At 39.2% G+C, this 20,364-nt stretch overlaps 1 protein-coding gene across 2 annotated transcripts in view; it reads left to right on the top strand.

Annotated features, from left to right (window-relative positions):
* Window positions 1-20,364, top strand: part of TRIO (trio Rho guanine nucleotide exchange factor) — a 272,182-nt gene that overhangs the window by 98,328 nt on the left and 153,490 nt on the right. For both annotated transcript variants that reach the window (XM_068396806.1, XM_068396807.1), the window contains 3 exons: window positions 8,883-9,074; window positions 12,391-12,522; window positions 16,528-16,758. In XM_068396806.1, the coding sequence (XP_068252907.1) occupies window positions 8,883-9,074; window positions 12,391-12,522; window positions 16,528-16,758 (555 nt within the window). The remainder of the gene's footprint in view (window positions 1-8,882; window positions 9,075-12,390; window positions 12,523-16,527; window positions 16,759-20,364) is intronic.

Genomic DNA, 20,364 nt, shown 5'->3' with positions numbered 1-20,364 from the left:
TGTGCTTAACAAGCTGCTGTTTGTTCACTGTTCCTGTCAGTATAACTCTTTAGTAATCAGAGTTGATTTAAGATCTCTTATGTGAATGCTCTAACACTAGAGGGGGACTTTAACTTTTAACCCATCTACAACCATGCAAATTTATTCAATTGGATGGAGTAGAGGAAGGAAGAGCTGCAACTGTGTATTAGGTTTATTATATGCAGGAGATCTTGAAGGTTTTTCATTGTGGCCCTAATTGGACCCTAATAGATCTTTCTTTCCAGGCAGTTTCCTTAGGCTCACTTTAGGTGGGGAAGGGCTGTTCAAAGGATAAATGCTGCCCAAGCAACTAAATGCAACCACTTGCACTTGCTCGTAGCTTAACCCTGATAATTGATGTTGCAGCTGCTTTTCCCAACGCATTGTGGTTACTGCAGGGCACATGTTCCCTTCACAGCAGGTGCTACCCTGTGTCAATAGCTGGCTCTCCCATCTCCCCTTCCTTCCCAAACAGCAGCTCTGCTTTTCAAGAGGTGCAGGAGGGCAATTTCTGCAGCTGCTTATGCCAAACTCGGGTGAGAAAGAGTGACGGCCTTTGGGTGAGATGCCAATATTTTAATCTGGTCTTCCAGTCTGAAATGACCCACCTGGATGTAAACCATCATGAAAGCTACTTAGTACCTGTCATGAGTGGGAGTTGGTTACATCAAGGACAAAGAGGTTTTGCTGAATATTTGTTTTTTACTTTGTAATGGCTTTCTGCCATTTTTAGAATCTGATTTTCAGTATTACAGCACAAAGTAGTTGGAAGTTTAAACCACATGTTGTAAAACAAAAAGGTGAAGAATATATTGGGGGGCGGACATTTAACTGTACTTTCAGCAGTTTCATTAGCAAGCGATATGTCTAGGAATCTAGCGTATTCAGTATGTGATAGGCTCATGTGGTTGCACTTCAAGGTAACAGGAATAAGTCCATGAAAGTCTTAAGCGTAATACACAGACTGGTTCTCATGGCAATGAAACTGTCCCAGGGAAAAGCTGGATAGGTGCAGTGACACACATTGAAGATGGACATATGTTTGGTTACCGTTGCTTAACACACAGGTTAATATGGCAAAAAAGGCTGCAGTCTGAAAGTTAGTTCACATGTGCAGCAGTAGGTGTGACTTGCTATTACTGAATTCAAGAGGCTGTGCACTGATAAATGTCAAGGCTATGTCTTTATAGGGCAGGTAGGAAAAATAAACTCACAATGATTCTCCTCTGTAAAGATGAGGATGGATTTTCAGTACTATTTAAGAGACATGCTTTCAGCAACAGTAAATTGCTGTTGTCAAGTCCTGAGATTTATTTGAGTTAAGCAATACTCAGTTTCAACTTGCAGTTCCTCTTTGGGTGACTAAACTAATGCTTCGGTTCTCAAAACAAGTTTTTAGTACCTTTTAAGGGAGAAACTTGCAAATAAGGCATCATAGGAGTTGCAAATGCAAAAATTATCTGTCAAGTTTTTGAACTACAAAAAAATGTACCCATGATTATACGATTAGTCAGTTTTGCATGCAAGAGTGGGAGAGACTGATTCTGTCTCTGTCCACTCTTTTTCCTGCCATTTTCCATACACCTGCTGGGACACAAGGGAAAAAAAAGCAGTTGTGAAATATGGGTGAGGAGGAGGATGTTATCTACTTGAATATTTTCTTCTACTCTTCTTGCTAGACCAAATGGCCTTGCTTTCATTACAGCTTAACTGAGCCGCTCACTGCACTGGTGAGGGTAAAAATGATTGGAAAGTGATGTAGGTGAAAGGAAACTTTCACTGGAGAAAGTTGACGCTGGTTACTATTAAAGGGTGTGCTATGGCTACTTCTTGTCTCGGGGCTGACAGGACCATCAGTAGAAGCTATATTTATTAACCATAATCCAAAAAGTCCTGTGTCCATTGTAAGCATATTGCTACGTTGCTTAATGTTCTCAGAACAGGCAGTTTGCATATACTAAACCACTTTATCAAGGTAGTAATCAAATAATTAATGTAATCCAAAAAGAGGGTGCCAGAGATGAGCACTGGTGAAAGTTTGGGAGCTTAGAATAAAAGTATGAACGCAACGCTTGAATCTCACTGGGTTTACAGAGTTAAAAATTACAAAGGTGACGTACTTGGCTTGGCTTGCTTAAACCCAGCCGCAAGGACTGGCACAAATGAAAACATTAACAAGGTCAGGTGAGGTAAAATCAGCTTAGCTGACAGCTAGTGTGACTTTTTCTCTTCCTTTGTACTAATGATCTATTTCACTCTTGAGAATCTTTTTATTTTAAATATATATTTTTGTAACCATACAGAGTTGTCACTTAAGAGGGACTTAAGCACCATATGAATTCTAGACTGCCCTGAGACTGCAGCAAATGAGAGCAAGACCACAGGTTCTGAATTGTGCATTCTTTCTCAGATTGCTTTGAAATGCAGATTTTTCACAAAAGACTTTGTGCAGAATGGTGAACAGTAGTAAACTAGCTCTTCTGTCTTGGGGGGATGTCTCTTTTCTGGTTTTTGTTTGTGGTGTTTTGTTGGGGTTTTTTTTGTTTTTTTGTTTGTTTGTTTTTTAAACTAATAGATCGCTCAGGCAGGGCTTTCAGTAAAAATAAATAAAAGTTAATTGGTAAAATCCATCAACTGTCCAACCAATCTAACATCCCTCATAGACAACATAAAGACTCTAAATGGGGATGGGGCAGTAGAGTAGGTAAAATATATTCCGTCAAGTTTTTAATCGTTCTGAATAACCATGTTTTAAGTAAACCATGAATTTATGGTGTTCCTGAAGTTCAAGGAATGCACAGCTGTGGATCCTGGTCAGACGGGAGGTTGTTTTTTGAGTGCACATCCATAAGGCAGTCTCTGTTGCCAGAGCAGTTAATGCTTAGACACGATGTCTGGATGCCACCAACCTGAGAAGAGATTGAAAGGGCAAAATGAGTTTAGACTGTTTCCAGCTTCTGAGGAGCACTCCATAGTCAACAAGATGAAATAGAATAGGCTAGATGTACAACCCTTGAGAAGAAGCAAAGAAACAGATTTTAAAAAGCAATCAGCTGGTGAGGTGTTAATACAGCAATGAGTCTGTTCATGTCAATGGATCATGAACTAAAGGAATAGACAGTGGTGTTACTGCAAAGAAGCAAATCTTGTTTCACTTTTGATACTTTTTGGGGCAGCTGAACCTAAGATGTGTAAAGAAATTGCTCTGATTCAGTTGGTCCTACTAGAGAACTAGTTCCGTTTAGAGCCCCATATTTAATATTGTAATGGGGAACATCCAGATGAAAATGACGTGGCTGTAAGGGGAGGTTGAAGGCATGGGCATTTACTATGACAAAGTGAAGGTAAGTGAAAAGTAAGAGAGGAAAGAAAGTGGTGTTGGTGTTGGACTATATAGCCTTGCAGTAAGATTCCCCAGGTCCACCATGAAAAACACAGGAAAGAAAGATTATAAATTTGAAGAAAGTTAGAGTGAAATTTTATTCACTTGTTCCAGTGCTTGATAGCAGTGGTTAAATAGTTACCTGAGAATATTTTGAGGATCTTTGTAGTTGAAGAACAGGTTAAACACTTTCCTTAATTGTAGTCTGGATGTTGCTGAGGTTTTCTTTTTTTTTTTTTTTTCCAAGGGAAGAGAAATACCTTTCAGATGATACCTTTAGTTGTTCTGCAGCCCTCATCTTTGAAGTTTGGATTCCCAAACTGAGTTCTGCTGTTGCTGCAAGATCGAGAATAGAAGAGATGTTGGAAAACATTTAAATCATTAAAGCAGATGTTATTTCATACATTTATGCTATACCTTGTCTTGGTGGCCATTTGTGTGTGAAGTGGCAGACAATTTGGAAAATCCATTGCTAAAATATTTTAATCAGAGATGAATAGTTCAAACTCACTACAGTCTATATAGAGATGCCAGTTATTATGCTTATGGACCATGTCACTGAGGTGGTTGTTTTTAACACTGAATGCTTAATAGTCTCTGTGTCAGAAAACTACTGTTTGAAACCTTAGAGCTAAACAAACATTTTCTAAATGGGTCTGGGAAAATCGGGGAATAAAATAGAATTTTCAGGGCATCTGCCAGCTTTATTTTGTATTGAGTGTGATAGAAGTTCAGTTAAACTGGCAGGGTGTCAACCTATATTTCCCCACTGTATTTTCACCTATATGGCCCCCTTTCAGGCACACAACAAAGAATGACACAGTGCACTACAGCTTGCGTTAGGCTACTAATCTGTGTTGCCTTGCTAAGCAATATTTTTTAAATGTACACTCCCTTTCAGGAATAATTCTGCAATTAGGAGCTTTTCAGATATTGTAAGGTGTCTTTTCAACTTCTGGTTAAAGGGCATTGTGAGAGAAAATCATTGTACTAAGTACATTTGTGTACGTACTTATACGTACGGTAATGCAGTAACATGAATTTTTCCCTTTATAGTTTTATTACAATAGTCATGGGTAACACAAAGAAATGCAGTATCACTTTAGCCTTTCACTTTTTAGACAGCTGGACAGCTGATACACTTTAGAAGCTGCAGATGTTTCATGCAGGTTCACATGATGTAAGTGAGATGGCTGAACAAGTCTTTAACAGTTACTACCTGATAACAGTTGCTTCTTTAACTAAAACCAGGATGTAAATACATGCAATGAATAAGACGTCAGTCCCTGGGGAAAGAGCACCAGCTTACTTGGAACACTACTTCTCAAGCAGTGCATAAAATATGCATTTGTCATATAATAGTGACAGTGGACCTGCCTGTCCTTTTAGAAGATTGAACAAAATTTGTTAACCTTTAAGGATCAGTTAAAGACAGTCCAGTTGTAGTGAGTTGCAATTTGAGATTCTTTTCCTCCTTAACTAAATGTGTCTATTTTGCATCGTGTTCTAAAATACTGAAAATTAAAGCTTTAGTAGATATATTGGGTAGTGAGGGATATGATAGTGGGGGGCGGGGAAAGGTTGAGATTATTAGAAGATTTTTTTTTAAGGAAGGGAATGGGACATACATAGCTTGGAAAGTGTTCAACTGTCAGCCTGTTAATTCATATTCATACTGCTACAGGGGATATTCTTCCACACTTGTGAAGCCAGGTTGCCATGGGAAAATGAATCCATTTTGCCCAAAGCTCAGTTTTGATTTGTTTAACTTCACATTTATGTTGCCCTGTCCTTCATATCTAACTGATGTTCCAGAATTTCCAGAATTCTTTTATTATGATACACAAACAGTTCAAATGGCAGTCTAATATAGCCTTTATTCTTTTCTCTTTTGATACATGTGTTTTTCATACCACTGTAAAGACCATGTAATGGCTTTCTGGAGTCATTTAGCAGTCTTGTATTTATGCTACATATGCTTTCATAGCCTAAGTGCTCTCCAGTCTTTTAAAATTTGTTGGAAATAGCAGTTCTGTTCTCTTCCAGTTGTTCAGCTGTGCTTAAGAAGAGAGCATAGATGTGTGGGATAACCTAAAAAATGAAAATGTAGTATTGTGCAGGAAGGAAAAACAGCCAATGTGACACTGCTGTGCTCAATTTATTAAGCGGACCAGCTGAGGTGTAGGCTGTCAGGTATGCTCCTGCTTGCATAAGTGCATATAGTTACAATTAATAGAGACCTGTGCCAGTTACCACTCAGATGAGTCAGCACAGTGAAGCCTGGAGGAACTGCAACACTTGCTCCAGCCAGTGTCAGGCTCTAGGCAGTGGCTTGACGCCAACAGGTAATGATTCCACCTCAGATGCTCAGCATCTATGTGGCATTGGGTGTCCATGTGCAGCGTTCTCCCCTGACCTCTGTTACTGTCAGGGGTGTAGTCAAATTTTGACACAGGCTGCCCATCACATCTCTCAACAATAACATACAGTTTTCCAGCAATTTCAGGTTTTGGTCTTCTGTCACTTGTTGATCTGTGGCCTTTACTGAGGCTTGTTGCAGTCAGTTCTTTCCCCCATGGCTCACTGGGCTCAGTTCCTCAACCCTTGATGGGGGAAGGTTGTGATGCTGCTCCTGACAGGTAGCTGACTGCTCCTTGGCATTTCCAGCATCCTGGCATTCCAGAAAGTGCTGCATGGACAAGAGGGAAAAATATTTCACTGCAGAATGTTGAGATTTTAATGGTGTTCGTTGTTTTCTTCTCAACCATCCTGTGTGATAGCGTTTGTCAGTTTGACCCCACATGGAAATTTTTGGGATATAGGCAAGAACGAGTGCAGCTAACAGAAGTAGCCAACAGACACAGCAGTTTGTGCTGCAGTTTATGCAGAAGGGGCCAGCAACTCTGCTCAGAACAGCATCCATGTCCTTGGCAATGGTGGTGATGCACCCCAGGGCACAGTCCCCAGCTACTGCTGGACCTGATTATCCCTGTAACATCAGAGGCCTCAACCCAGAGGGAGCTCCAGAAGGAAGATGCAGCTCTGCAGGTCCAGGACTGGAGGAAATGCCTGCGGCCTCTTGCCAAGGCTGGGGCAGCAGGAGATGGTTTCCTTGCCTACGGGAGGTGTGCAGTTATTAAGGATCTGTGTCACCAAGTAAAGGAGCTGTAGAAGGTCAGCAGTCTGCACAGCATCAGAGATAATAAGAAAGAGATTGACCAGATCTTTTCCAACACTCTGCAGCTTCAAGAGCCCCAACTACCATCTGTATTGAAGGGAGGAGGATCAAACAGAGTCTATGCTTGTCTGGGAAGTGGAGACTCCCATGATGATGAAGGTTGGGAGATAGTGGCTTCTGGCACTAGGAGGAAGGCTTCTGTTCCACCTGAAGATTTGCAGCTACAGAATAGGTTCACTGACCTCATGGCTGATGAGGAGCTGGCAGCTGTCAAATAAAGCATCAGTGCCATCTGAGTCTGAGCCACACAGGAGCACCAAAAGGAAGAGACGAGTGACAGTAATGGGAGACTCCCTTCTGCAGGGAACAGTGACCCCCATCTGCCAACCTGATGCATTCTCTATGGAAGTTTGCTGCTTGCTGGGGGCTTGGGTTTGGGACATTGTGGAAAGACTGCCAAAGCTTGCCCAGCCCTCAGACTGTTTTCTCCTTCTGCTTTTCTGTGTGAGCACCAATGATACTGCTAGGGGTGACCTGGGAAGTCTACAGTGTAACTACATGGCTCCAGAGGCAATGGTCAAGGGCTTGGGAGGCCAGGTGGTTTTCCTCTCAATCCCTCTGGTGAGAGGGTAGTTGGATCCTGCAAGTCGACAACTGTTTACACAGGTGATGTTGGCAACAGGGTTTTGGTTTCTACAACCATGGAACCCTCTCTCTGAGGATCAAGGATTGCTATTTGACTAAGTGGGGCAAAAGTATCTTCTCCACAGGCCGGATAACCTGATAAGAAAAGCTTTAGGGTGAGAATGATGGGAGAGGGAGAAGAGGACCAACAGTCAAGTAAGAAGCGGTAGGCTGGTGGGTTGGCGAGCAAAGGGTCTGCTGTGAGGTGAACAAAAGGGACCCTGTAATTAACAAAACAGGGCTGAACTGGGATTGCTCCAAGTGTACACACACAAATTAGGATGTGCCTACAGGATTATGTGGAAAGCTCTCATTCCCTTTCTGGGAAATCACCGTGACCAAGTTCTTCTCTGAAGTACATGTATGGCATGCTTCCGTTGTCCAAGGAGAGGCTGAGAGAGCTGGAATTAGTTACCCTGGATTAAGGAATGCTTAGGAGGGATTGTACTTAGATAAAATTATAAATATCTAATGGGTGTGAAGAAGACAGAACCAGACTTTTCTCTATGGTATCCAGAACAAGAGGTACTGGGCACAAGTTTAAATTCCATTTAAACATAATAAACACTGGAACAGGTTGCCTGGAGAGAATGTGGTCTTCCCATCCTTAGAGATTTTCAAAACGCCGCTGGACATGACCCTGAGCAACCTGCTCTGATTGAACTTGCTTTGAGCAGAGGAGTTGGACTAGATGATCTCCAACCTCAACAATCCTGTGATTTTAAGAACTTTGTTCTATTTGTATGAGAGTCAGCCCAATAAAAAGAAGTGTCAGCTCAGCATTATATGCATGTAGCTCTGGAAGAGCTACTCAGAAACTTTTTAGTGGTGAAGTTGTTCTTGTTTCTGGCTTTGCAGGAGTCAGAAACACTCAATTGCTTCCTTTGAAAAAATATTACTTGTTCATACAGAATCAGAACAGGAACAGATTTCAGACACTTTAGGCCAAAATGCATTTGTGAGCTAAAAGGAAAGAAAGAGCTGTCACTGAGTAATGCCAGTATGCTAGAGAATCTTTCTGATCTTTGACCTTATTTGTCGAGTTTTTAGTGCTAGCTCTGAGGCAATATAGAGGTGGGAAAATAAAATCTAAAACTACTGAACTCCTTAGAACTCAAGAGTTCTGTATTTTGTTACTTAAAAAGTAGAAATACTTTCAGAAGTTGATGTAGAGATTTGTAGAGTGATTTTCCACACATGCATGCTGTAGATAGATCAAGTGCTTACTAATTATGCTTTGATTTTGCTATATTGTGTGTGTCTGACTGTCTTGTTGACTTGAACGTCTGTAAACATTCTTATTGAGGCTGTTGCAAAATATGGTTAGCTTTTCCTCTTCATTGTAATAGTGGGTCTTCATATAATATGACTTTAAGCTGACCGTTAATGTTATCTTGAGACTCTGTGGTCATTTCAAGTTGTCCTTCTCCCTTGTCAATAATACAGACAGGCTGTTACATTATACACCTAGATTCCAAAGGTAGGCCTGCACAAACTTGGCAAATAAAACCAGTCTATTAAGCAGTACTATAATAAAGAAGAATTTTATAGAAGTATACCTCTGTATTTAAGTGGTCTGCTAACTTCTACTAATTTTTCCCCCCTTCTTCTCCATAGAATGTGTATGTAAACATAAACCGCATCATGTCAGTAGCAAATCGTCTGGTCGAGTCTGGGCATTATGCTTCACAGCAAATAAAACAGATTGCTAGTCAGTTGGAGCAAGAATGGAAGGCATTTGCTGCAGCCTTGGATGAACGTAGCACGTTACTGGATATGTCCTCCATCTTCCACCAGAAAGCTGAACAGGTTAGTGAATGGGGAGGGCGCCAACAAAAGTTTCTGTGCTGGAGTGGTGAGTTGTACTGTTTGCTTTCGATTTAGACAGAAGTATAAGAGAGTGATGGAAAAGAAGCTTGAGAAAGCCAGAGCATTCATTTCTGCCAATTTCAGCAGATTTTTCACACAAAAACTTGTTCTACTCAGGACAGCCCAGTGCCCTCATATTCTCCACAAAATGTCTTGCCCATATCAATGCAAGAGAAAACTTAGCCAAATTAGATATATGAATCAAAATGAAGTGGACATAAATGCTTGCTTAACTATATGAAACTTTTAAATTTAAAGGAGAGGAAAAAAATTGTATAGTCAGTATCGGTATAACGCCTTTCCCACATCCAGAAATCATTCACTTGGTTCTATTGTCCTTACCACTCCACCCCAATCAGTCCTTGAGTGTCAAGATTTAACTCCTTGTTATTGTTTATAGAAGACTAAGCTGGACTGACCTGGAAGTTGAGAAGTTAATTAACAGTCTTCTGAATCTGAAGTTGTGGTGGGATATGTTTACTTAGTATCCCATAAGAGATTCCTCCCATATTAAACAAAAATTTTAGCTTTAGGCCTATACCAATTATTTTAATTAAGTCATTAACTGTGTGTAACTGCCAGAGAAGAGGTTTATGTAGGGGAAATAGGAATAAGTATCCCCAAGTTAATAGTCTTGATGGTGAAAGCATGTTTTCCCCTCAAGGGAATTCAGTTCTGAAGGAGTTGCTATGTGTGAGCTGTTGAGTCACCCATGGATATTATGGACTGTCTGCTCTGAGCATCTCTGGTGAATTGAGAGAGCAGAGGTTCTTGGATGGTTACGGCTGACTGAAGCTCTGGTGTGCTGTATGGCTGCTGTAGATACTTTTCTTTCCATTTGCTGTGCTAAATTGGATCCAAGAAAAGGTCTCATGTCTGATAGAACTTTAATTTGGAATAAATGAAAGAACTGCTTGGGAGTTGATAACAGCAGAAATAGAAGCATCACACTCTATGTTAAGAATTTCTTTTCCTGTTTTCTACTACACAGATATTCAACTTCATAAATGTCCAGAAATTAGAAATATGAATGTATTAAGATGCAAATGCACATTGCTTTTTGTTACGTTAGTGGTGACACGGGTTTTACTGTCTTTAAACAGACTAAGGTAGAGTATATAAACTGATGCCACCATAATAAGTATTTTTAGCAGGATTTACAGAAAAAACACATAAAAAGGAGAGGAAGGAATTGTTTTCTGGTGTAAAAGTCACCAAGCAGCTTGAAGTATTTGGTAGTGTGGTACCTTATCAGTATTGATGCTTTTCTAATTGCTTGGGTTATTTAGGTTTACAGTTAAGCACTGTCAGCCTTATGTGTAGGAGAGAGATGGTGAAACATGAACAGATAGGCCTACCCTTATTAAAGTGCTCTCCTTTTTCATAAGAAAATGATGTTCATCAGAAGTCAGGGGAGTAAATTTTGTGTGTGTGTGCTGGACAACTGTGGCAAGGGTCGGTGTTACCTTCTTCAGCACTAAATGTAAGTGTGAACAGGAGGAAAGAGAAGAATGAGAGAAAATAGTGCAGCATCTGCTGGGATTAATTTACTTATGCTCTTTAATTGCTCCTTCTACAGTTTTCATTTGATGATTAAGTGTGATGGATTGTCATAGTTGCTTTGTAAAATACCTGTCTGTGATATATTAGCTGTTTCATTAACAGTGGAGAGTGAGTTCAAGGGATGAGGGTTTGGCATGAGAGGGATGACCTCTTTAGACACTGGTGATGCTTGACCTACTTAAAAAGATGATTAAAAAATAAGCTGCCAAAGAAACACCATATACGTCTTGAATGCATGTGTTCCCTTGCAAGTGACAGGTAAGTGCCGCTGCCTACTGTCAGATGCAGTGAGGACTGTGCCCAGCTATCAATGCCTGCTGACTGGTGCAAGAAGTGCAGCTCCGTGGTCCCACATGGAGCTTCTTTTAATGTTCAGTGCTTAATGTTAGAGATTTTTTAAAATGTCCCTTGATGAAATGAGAATTAAATAAGTATCTTAGAATTAAGTACTTTATCACCTTTCCTCCTAGCTTTCAAACACTAATGGAGTACCAGAAATGGTCTATGGATTGCTTTTTTCCTCAAAAGACTACATGTGCTCCAGGAATTAAGATACATATGATGAGAGAAATAGCTTGGTCTTGTAAACCTTTTGAGGCTTGAACTTAACATGAATAGACGACGAATATAGTTTACAGATACCACATGTGCTTGGCTGTCATAAGTTTAACAGCTGTGAAAACTGCTAGAAGAACAGATTCTTTTTTCCTCTTTCCTTTCCTAGCATAACGAGGGTATAAAATTCATGCCCCCTAGCTGTCAAAAATAAGTTGACAGAACTTCTGTGCATACAGCTATGATGGCAGTTTCTTGTCTGTCAAGACAGCTTAAGCTTCAGAGATAACTTAATTGTCTGCAGAAGAGATTCTGTTGCAGTATCCTCAGTTTCCTCTGAAAGGCTTGACTTGAGCAGCTATACTGGCAGAGCTGTGTGCTCAAAGTTCAGTGTTAGTCCGAAGAGACCCCCGCTTAAGTTGTAAATCCCTTACATGCTTGCTGCTGTAGCAGCTTACCAAATGGATTTAGTGCTTCTCTGTGTGTAGAAGTTAGTGCTTTGGGGACTGAGGTGTGAACTTACTGTGCTCTAACACTGCTTTGCCTCTTTGATAATGTCAGCAAAAGACAGCTATGGAGTGTTTCAGTGAACAGTTCACCATTAATTCTTTGTGTGTGTGTGTGCCTGTGCACACACGTGCAAAGTAACTTGGTTTTCCTTAAAGATTTTAAAAAGCTGAGGTGATACCTCATGATACCATGAGCATCTGCACAGGGAGTTGATGGGTAAGAGCTGAGGGTCTGGACTTGAAAGTTGTAGCATGTTTGGCCTCTTCATGTAGCCAAGACCTTAACTGGCTTTCATGCATATGAAGTGGTAGATGCAGGGTGAAGTAAACTTTTTCTTAGCTGCAAAGTCAAGAAAAGGAGCAAGAGTAGGCTGGAAGCAAGAGTATTGCCAACAGTTCAATTGGTTCCGAAGGCTGCCAACATACAATTAAGCCTGCCTGTCTGTGAGCGGCTCAGAGAGTTCCATATAACTAAAAGCACAAGTATAGTCAGACTTGAATATTTGTTTCTGTTCTGATATAAGCTTCATTTTGGTCAGTTCAGAGAGAAATATGTTAAACATTTTTCAATGTCTGTATACTTATTGATAGAACCCAAAATTAAGCAGAATGTTTTTTCTCTGTTGCAGTACATGAGCAATGTGGACTCATGGTGTAAAGCCTGTGGTGAGGTGGAGCTTCCCTCAGAACTGCAAGATTTAGAAGATGCTATCCATCATCATCAAGGGATATATGAGCATATTACCTTGGCTTACTCTGAGGTCAGTGTTTTGTTTGTTTCCTTAGGTTGCTGACTTGGTAAAATGGTGTAACATTAAGGTTGGGTCATGAACTGGCATCACTTGTTGCATAGTGCATTAGCTGGAAACTCAAGTGCCAGACTACTTCTTTAATTTGGTATACTGGACTTTGCTAGTATTGTTCAAAAGTTAAGTTTTAAGTCTTCCTCTTAATCTTCTGAAAGAAATTTAAAAGCCGAGAAGGGACCATGTGTGGTACAAACAACCCATGCAGTGTACTAAGTGTGTTTTAATTTACATTTGCATATTACTGCCTTTTAATAGCAGCATGATACTATAATTTAAGCACACACTTGAAGGGAAGCTAGCTGGATATTCTTGGGGAAAGTATTCTGTTGGCATAGATAGCTTTAGGTGTGTTTTGAAAATTCATCTCTGAAATTGCCTCACAAAAAAGGTTTAACCATCAAAGGACGTCACTTGACAAGCCAGAAGTTATATACTTGATTCTGCCAACCTCAAAGACACTTAAATGAGCCAGTGTGCATATGTAGTCAGAATTTGTAAGATTAGCATATCCTATGCTGCTGCTCTGATCTTGGATTATGCACACAATGAAGTAATAATATTTCTTAGTATTTCTAGTAGATGTGTTTACAACTTAAGATAAAATGCTTATTCTGAAGCTGGCCTAGAAAGTGATGGCTAAAGTATCTAGTTTTTTTTCTGAAAATATAGAGTTATCTCATGTGCTTTAGTTAGCTGAAGAGAGAAATCAAATGGGTATCGACTTCACTATTAGGTAACAGGTATTTTCTGTTGAACTCTTCTTGCTTTCTTTTTCCAGGGTTGTTCTTATCACAGGGTAAAATATTTTTGCTGTTCAGTTGGATTATGTTACTCTGGATTAAATACAGTAGTTGCTGTTCTCATGAAAGTTGCATAAAAGTGTGCATTTGATTAAATCATGGTAAAAAATGATCAGTGGACACAGTATAGCTTACGCCACAGCTTGCACCTTCTTTTAAAAGAAGGTCATGTGGGATTCAAATAATGGTTGTGATTTATACATTACATTAAAGATAAAATGACTTTTTGATGAACCATCTCTGTTTATGGGCAACTGTATCATAAGTCTGGTCACATTTCATTTAGCAGCAAAGGAGAGTAAGATTAGTGCTGATGATCAGTCCTGTTGTTGGTATATCAAAACTGGATTTTTTTAATACCTGCCATCTTAGAGTCTGCATAAACTTTATTACCATGAGTCAGATGTCCAGAGTTCACGAGTTCTTTTTCTGTGTGTAAAGATATCCCCACTCCTTATATATGCCACCTTGCTATGGCAACTGATCTAATGATATACTGAAGCACACTTTTGGTGATAAAACTTTTGATCTTATTATGCATACCTGTTCTAAGTCATTCCCGAGAGCATGTTTTGTAGGAAGGTTTCTTTTCTTCGTTATAACCTGTCTTCATTGGGAGGATCCCTTTGTAAAACAAGGGACAGAGATGTAGCATGTTTGTAGCAGATTTATTTGAAGAGAGGCAGTCTGGGGTGCATGGTTCATGAGAGTGCAGCAAGGAATAAGAAAGCTAGGGCTGTCTGGAATAATGATTTTAAAACATTTAAGTTAAAACAGTGGGATTTTTTGGATTGGTTTTGTTTGTTTTGGATTGGGGGTGTTTTGTGTTCTTTTCATCAGGAATGTGACTGGATTAGAGCCTGCTGCTAAGTGTAAATAAGTACTGTGGATTACCATGTTAAATACTGTTTGCTTCCTGGTGATGCATAATGAAAATAAATTAGATGGGTAGATTATAGGATTGCTCTGGCAAATACCTTGAAAATTTATTTAGGTTTTCAAAGCTGTAGCTTTTGACTTTGGGATAGCTAGAGATTTTAACAAGATCTTAATTGGTACTGCTCAAAAAAAAAAAATTAGGTGCCTTTCTTCTGATTTCAGGGCATTGCTTTTTCCCATCTGGTAAAGCAATAACTTTGTCTTTAGCAATCAGAATTGGTGCAGAAGTAATAGTTATATGTGTATGTACAAGTCATGTTCCTCCTCTGGACAGAAGGTTTTATTTTGCCTTACTTAAACACGCATTCCTTTTTGAAGATTGATGGAGTTGTCTTTCTGTGTAAAGATATTGCAGAACTATTGCTTATTGTTATTAGATGTATGATTTCATTTCTGTTACAGCACGGAGCTCCTTTCATTTTGTGATGAATGAACAGTGGGGGGAGAGAGAGGAACACTGGAAATTACAACACTTTGTCATTCGTTTTAGATTACAATGTCTTGACAACATGACTTGGTTGCAAAGTAGAAGACAGTAATTTTAAGAGAGTAAATGCTTTTAAGACTAAACAGTCTGATTTTACTGAGGATAATTACTGTATATTACTAGAAAAGTAACTTACTAGCTTACAGGCTTAGATAACTGGTGTGCTTGAAAATCCAATAGCTGTGCCTTAAATGAAATTATATATATGAATGAAATTATGTATCTCACTGAAATCTTAAGGTAGTCATGCACTGGGAAGAAAACTTTACTGTGTTAACTCCAAAGAGGAAATGTGCATGATCATTTGTTTGTAAAGCTGATAAACTAATTAGATGAAGGGGCTATCACAGTTAATTATTTTTTTCCCCTAAATTTCATGGACTCTGGATAGGTAATTGAAGTCCATTGTCTTGAAATGTTTGAAAGACTTGTACTAGATAATTGCTTTGGATACAGAAAAGAAAAATATCATCATTTCTGCTTGACTTTATAGGAGCTACTTTTCCAAGTGAGCTTCATTCTCTGTATTGATACTTATTACTAAAATGAAAAAGCTTAAATTGGAACTGAGAAATAAACTCACTTGTAAACTAACTATTAGAAAAGAATTTGCATTTGGATCTGTTTGACTACTGAACAGCAAATTTTAAATGTGCCTAGATTTAGTGAGAATTGTTGAAAATAGCCACTGGGAGAAGGCCTTAACAAATTTTCTGTTTCTGACACGGTGTTGATTTGATGGATTCAGACTATTGTTTACACTGCAGTCTTGTGGTTTCGGATGAATTTTTCCTGCCCATTAGATGAGCTATTAGAAAAGTTCTTTACAGATAGCTGAATGATACCGAACTGTAGCATTTCTCTGAGCTTCATGCTAAAAGTGACAGAATAGTTAAACGGCAATGAAAAGTGCTTTCAACAGCCTTGGCCAAGTGCTGAACATGAATAGTGACCAGATAAGATAGGATTATTGCTTTTTAATTAGCATACAAAGAATCTGAATATTTTTTCTGGGGTTTGAATCAGAGAAGACAACAATTAGAAATTACTTATGTTTCTTCATAGAAGCATCAGTTTCAGCATCAGTAGTTAAAAACATTTTGGAAAAAGAGTATCTTTCTTTGCTGCACGGAAAGTTTTTATGTGATTTAATCAGGTTTAAGTTTGCCATTAACAACAGTTTCTCTTTGGCTTACCAGTAGCAGTAATAATTTCAAAGTTGTAAATCATGTTGTATCAAAGCATGTCCTAAGTTCATATCTGTTGGTCTAAATGTATTCATCAAATTAATGTTAACCTACAGAAAGTAACCTCACTGTTCACCTTCACAGCGTATGAAAGAGAGAGATGTTCCTGGAAGGATAATTCTGTGCAAATGCTTAATTTTAGGTGCTTTGTTGACTACAGAAAAGCTGAAGAGTGTTTATTCTAAGTTAGACTTGACCTGTTAAAAAAAAAGAATCACTTTAAAAGAAAAGCACTCTTAAGGTAATCAGAAAATTGAAAGACAGGCTGTTATTTAGAAGAGTGCTACTTCTTAAAATTGTCTTACGTAGAGGGAGAATATACTTTTTTTTTTTCTATAACAGCTGCATGTAATCATGCCTGGAATAATCACTGCTCCCCGAGTTCTTAAAGACATCTAAAATGGGGAGAGAGGGTGGGGAATGAAATAATAGTCTAACAAGCTTTTGGCAAGACAAGTAATTCTTCGTCGTTTCTGGTGGTCAGGTGAGCCAAGATGGAAAGTCACTGCTTGACAAACTTCAGAGACCTTTGACTCCTGGGAGTTCTGATTCCCTCACCGCTTCTGCCAACTACTCAAAAGCAGTTCATCATGTTCTGGATGTAATCCATGAAGTACTGCACCACCAGCGCCAGCTGGAAAATATTTGGCAGCACCGAAAGGTCCGCTTGCACCAGCGGCTTCAGCTATGTGTTTTTCAGCAGGATGTTCAACAGGTAGGTTTTATTTCGTGTTGTCTAAATGCCTTTCTACTCGGCCTGTGATTTGATGCTGGTTGCCTTGACAGGTGAGTTTTGATTGCCAAGCCTCGTGTTCTTCCATTCAACAATTGAGTAGTTGCATGGGATTGACTGATTCCAAATTCTGTGTGTTATCAGAGGATATTGGCTGTCACGGGTAGAAATTATGTTTGTACGTTAGCTCTGCTTCAGTTTTTTCTTTTTTTGAATTAACTTCTTTATTTACGTTAAGTCAGGATGAAAAAGATTATTATTCTAGATGGTGTCCTGGTTTTGGCTGGGATAGGGTTAATTTTCTTCCTAGTAGCTGGTATAATGCTGTGTTTTGGGTTTAGGATGAGAAGAATGTTGATAACACACTGATGTTTTAGTTGTTGCTGAGCAGTGCTTGCACTAAGTAAAGGACTTTCTGCTTCTCATACTGCCCTGCCAGCGAGGAGGCTGGGGAGTACACAAGAAGCTGGGAGGGGACACAGCCAGGACAGCTGTCTCAAACTGGCCAAAGGGATATCCCACACCATATAACATCATGCTGAACAATAAAACTGGGGGGAGTTGGCTGGGGGGTGGTGGTGGCTGCTCGGACACTGGCTGGGCATTGGTAAACAGGTAGTGAGCAATTGCATTGTGCATCACTTGTTTTGTGTATTCTTTTGTCATTATTATTTTCCCTTTCTTTTCTGTCCTATTAAACTGTCTTTACTTCAACCTATGAGTTTTACCTCGTTTTTTTTCCGCCGATTCTCTCCCCCCATCCCACTGCAGGGTAGGGGGAGTGAGTGAACGGCCCTGTGGTTTTTAGCTGCCTGACAGGTTAAACCACAACAGATGGTTATTCTGAGCTTGTGCTGGAAGCTGACATTCACATGCTAGGTAAAATTCTGGACTGTAAGTGTCAGAAAGACCTGTAGGAATAACATGAAAAAAACCGACACTCTTACTCTAAAAAATTTTTAGTTTCAAATCCTCAGTGATACTTAATTGGCTTAATTTGGTTTCTTTAAAACCTGAGAGTAGTACACTAAAGAGGTATAAAAATTACAGATGAGATTACTTTTTTTTTACAATGACACTGTTCTTGAATTAATGGTTATTAGCTGCCATATTTTTGTCATTATGATGACATCCATAAAAGTTGGTAGTTAAGTACAGACATTAATATCTCTGACAAGATTTTAGCTTAAAAAGGTAAAGCTGTAAAGAATTCCTTTGTTGATAGATTTTTAATAAACAGAAAATGTTTGCCTTAGGCTGCAATTGACAGAGACGTTAGTAATTTATCACTTAATAGCTCATCTTCATAAAAGAGTAAAGATGGCCAGTATTTGCTGATCCTGTTCTTTCATTTCAGTGTAAAGGTGTTCACAAATCAGGAACTTCGGAACAGCGTTTTTAGATAGCCAGTCATATATTCTGGTTAAACTAACCTTCTTTCTTCCAAATTAGTTGCACTTTAAGCCAAATGTCTTCAACTCATCCATTTCAAGAAGATGCTAGATGTGAGCGGTTGGGAGTGAAATAACCTGTTTTCCATCATTTACAGTAGTTGACAAAGATACTTAATTCAGGCAGGCAGTGGGGAGAGTGAGCAACCTTGTTAGCTCAACTTTCTTCTATATGCAGTGCCTATCTCTTCCTGTAAGTTAAGGAAAACAGCTTAAAAAATACTTAAGCACTAAATTAAGTGTAAAATTGTTAAAACTGTATTACTTAATTTTTGATGTAAGAGGAGGCATATATTGAAAGGCAGGCAGTTATCCAACTTCTCAACAATCAACTGTGATGAAGCATACAGAAAGGCATGAAAAACGTTAGCTGAGAAAAAAAAGTAAAAGAAAGCAGAGTCAATGTTCTGAATGGTCAGGAAGGGCATAGAGAACCGAACTGAAAACACTATTACACCATTGTGTAAATCCTAGAGGCTCTTCACGAAGATTACTACATAAATAGAAGCTAGTCGGGAAAGTCCAGTGCTGGTACTTGCATGAGCAGTCAGTGAACAGCACTTGTGAGGACTGATGAGGCACAGTCCACAAATGAATCGCCTCTGAAACTTAAAAGGCTTCATAAGGAATCTTCAGAAACTGAAATTAACACAGTGGTTTGCTTCTGCTAGGGAAAAATGTAGGTTCTCTCAGTGCTAGCCTAGTGCCAACAAATGCAGACTGGATCCTGGAACTTTCTGCACTACTTTGAGTTCAATCCAAGTAGGACCTACTTAGGCAACCTAGGCCAGGGGATCTCCTGAGGTTATTTACCAGATACATAATTCAGGTTTCAGACCTGTAGGCCAGGCTACAGGCAGTTTATTTCCCGGAGGAAGGTGTTCATTAAATGCTACAGAGACTCTTACTGTCCTGTTCTTACTCTTCACTTTTATTATCTTGGAAGTCATAAAATGTAGGAAATTCTCATTTTCTGCTTCTTCCTAAGTCATGGCTCTCAGAGTAGAGGAGTTAGCTCTGAAACTGCTTTGCTCTTTGAAGTTGACAAATAACCCTTCGTTAGACTCAAGTCATGGTAGAGTCAACACCAGATTTTTCAGCAAGAAGCTGGATTTTCCTTCTCTATATGAGACCTGTCAGCCCCTGGAACTGGTGCATTTAACATCAAATAGTCACAGGTTTGAAAAGAACAAAGTAGACGGGTTTACCTATTTTTATAACCTCCAGTATCAAGAATGTGTTATCCAAATCATGCACGCGGATTGTGAGTATAGCAGAAGTTTTCAGTACAAACCAATTGGCTCAAGAGGGTTAATCCGTTTAGGCTCATGCCTTACCTACTGGTTGGAGAAATTTTATTCTACCTGTTTATGCCTCTGGTTTCTCTATATGCTTTGCAAGGCAGATCTTGAATTAACTTATCAAGATATCTTCTTGACAACTTAAAACTGTGGCCTTTGGTGCTAATGCTCATCTTTATCAACCACTTTAGATTTCCAACTAGATCTTATGTTCAGAAATGCAGTCCCTGCTTGCCATATTCCTGAGCCCTTCCCTTAATATCCAGTAGTTATCACTGCCAGAGACTGGATTGTCCTTTGGTTTATCCCTGTAATGGCCATTAGCATCCATATTAGAGGCTTCTGAAATTCTGAGTGTGGAAGTATAGCTCTTTGTTATGTTACTTTAAGTTAACTTTCAGATATGGGTGAATTTTGGGTACTGCCTTGTGAATCACAATGTGAATTGTGGTTAATATTCCCTTTTGTAATACAACTTTTCATACTTTCATTGCAGTGCAGATCATGCTGTAAGACAATAAGTCAACATCCATGTCATACAAATTAATCTAGTAGTAGCCAGGAGCAGATACCTTAAAAATAACGGCAAACACATAATGCTATTTCCCTGGAATAGCCTTGCTTTGACAGATTGTAGGGCTCTCAGCTTTGAAAATCCATCAGGGGAAAAAAAGAGATCTTGAATAATAAGGATTTTTTTTTTTTCTTGCAAAACAAAAAAACAACCTTATCAGATCATGTAATTTATCTGAGAAGTGTTAGCTCTTCAATTGAATAATCATTAGCACCCTTCAGTGCATGAAATTACTCGGTTTTGAGGTATTGGTTAAATCCAA

The sequence above is a fragment of the Nyctibius grandis genome, chromosome 3 (assembly GCF_013368605.1).
Source record: "Nyctibius grandis isolate bNycGra1 chromosome 3, bNycGra1.pri, whole genome shotgun sequence".
NCBI lineage: Eukaryota > Metazoa > Chordata > Aves > Nyctibiiformes > Nyctibiidae > Nyctibius > Nyctibius grandis.
This window is presented reverse-complemented; position numbering and strand designations above follow the sequence as displayed.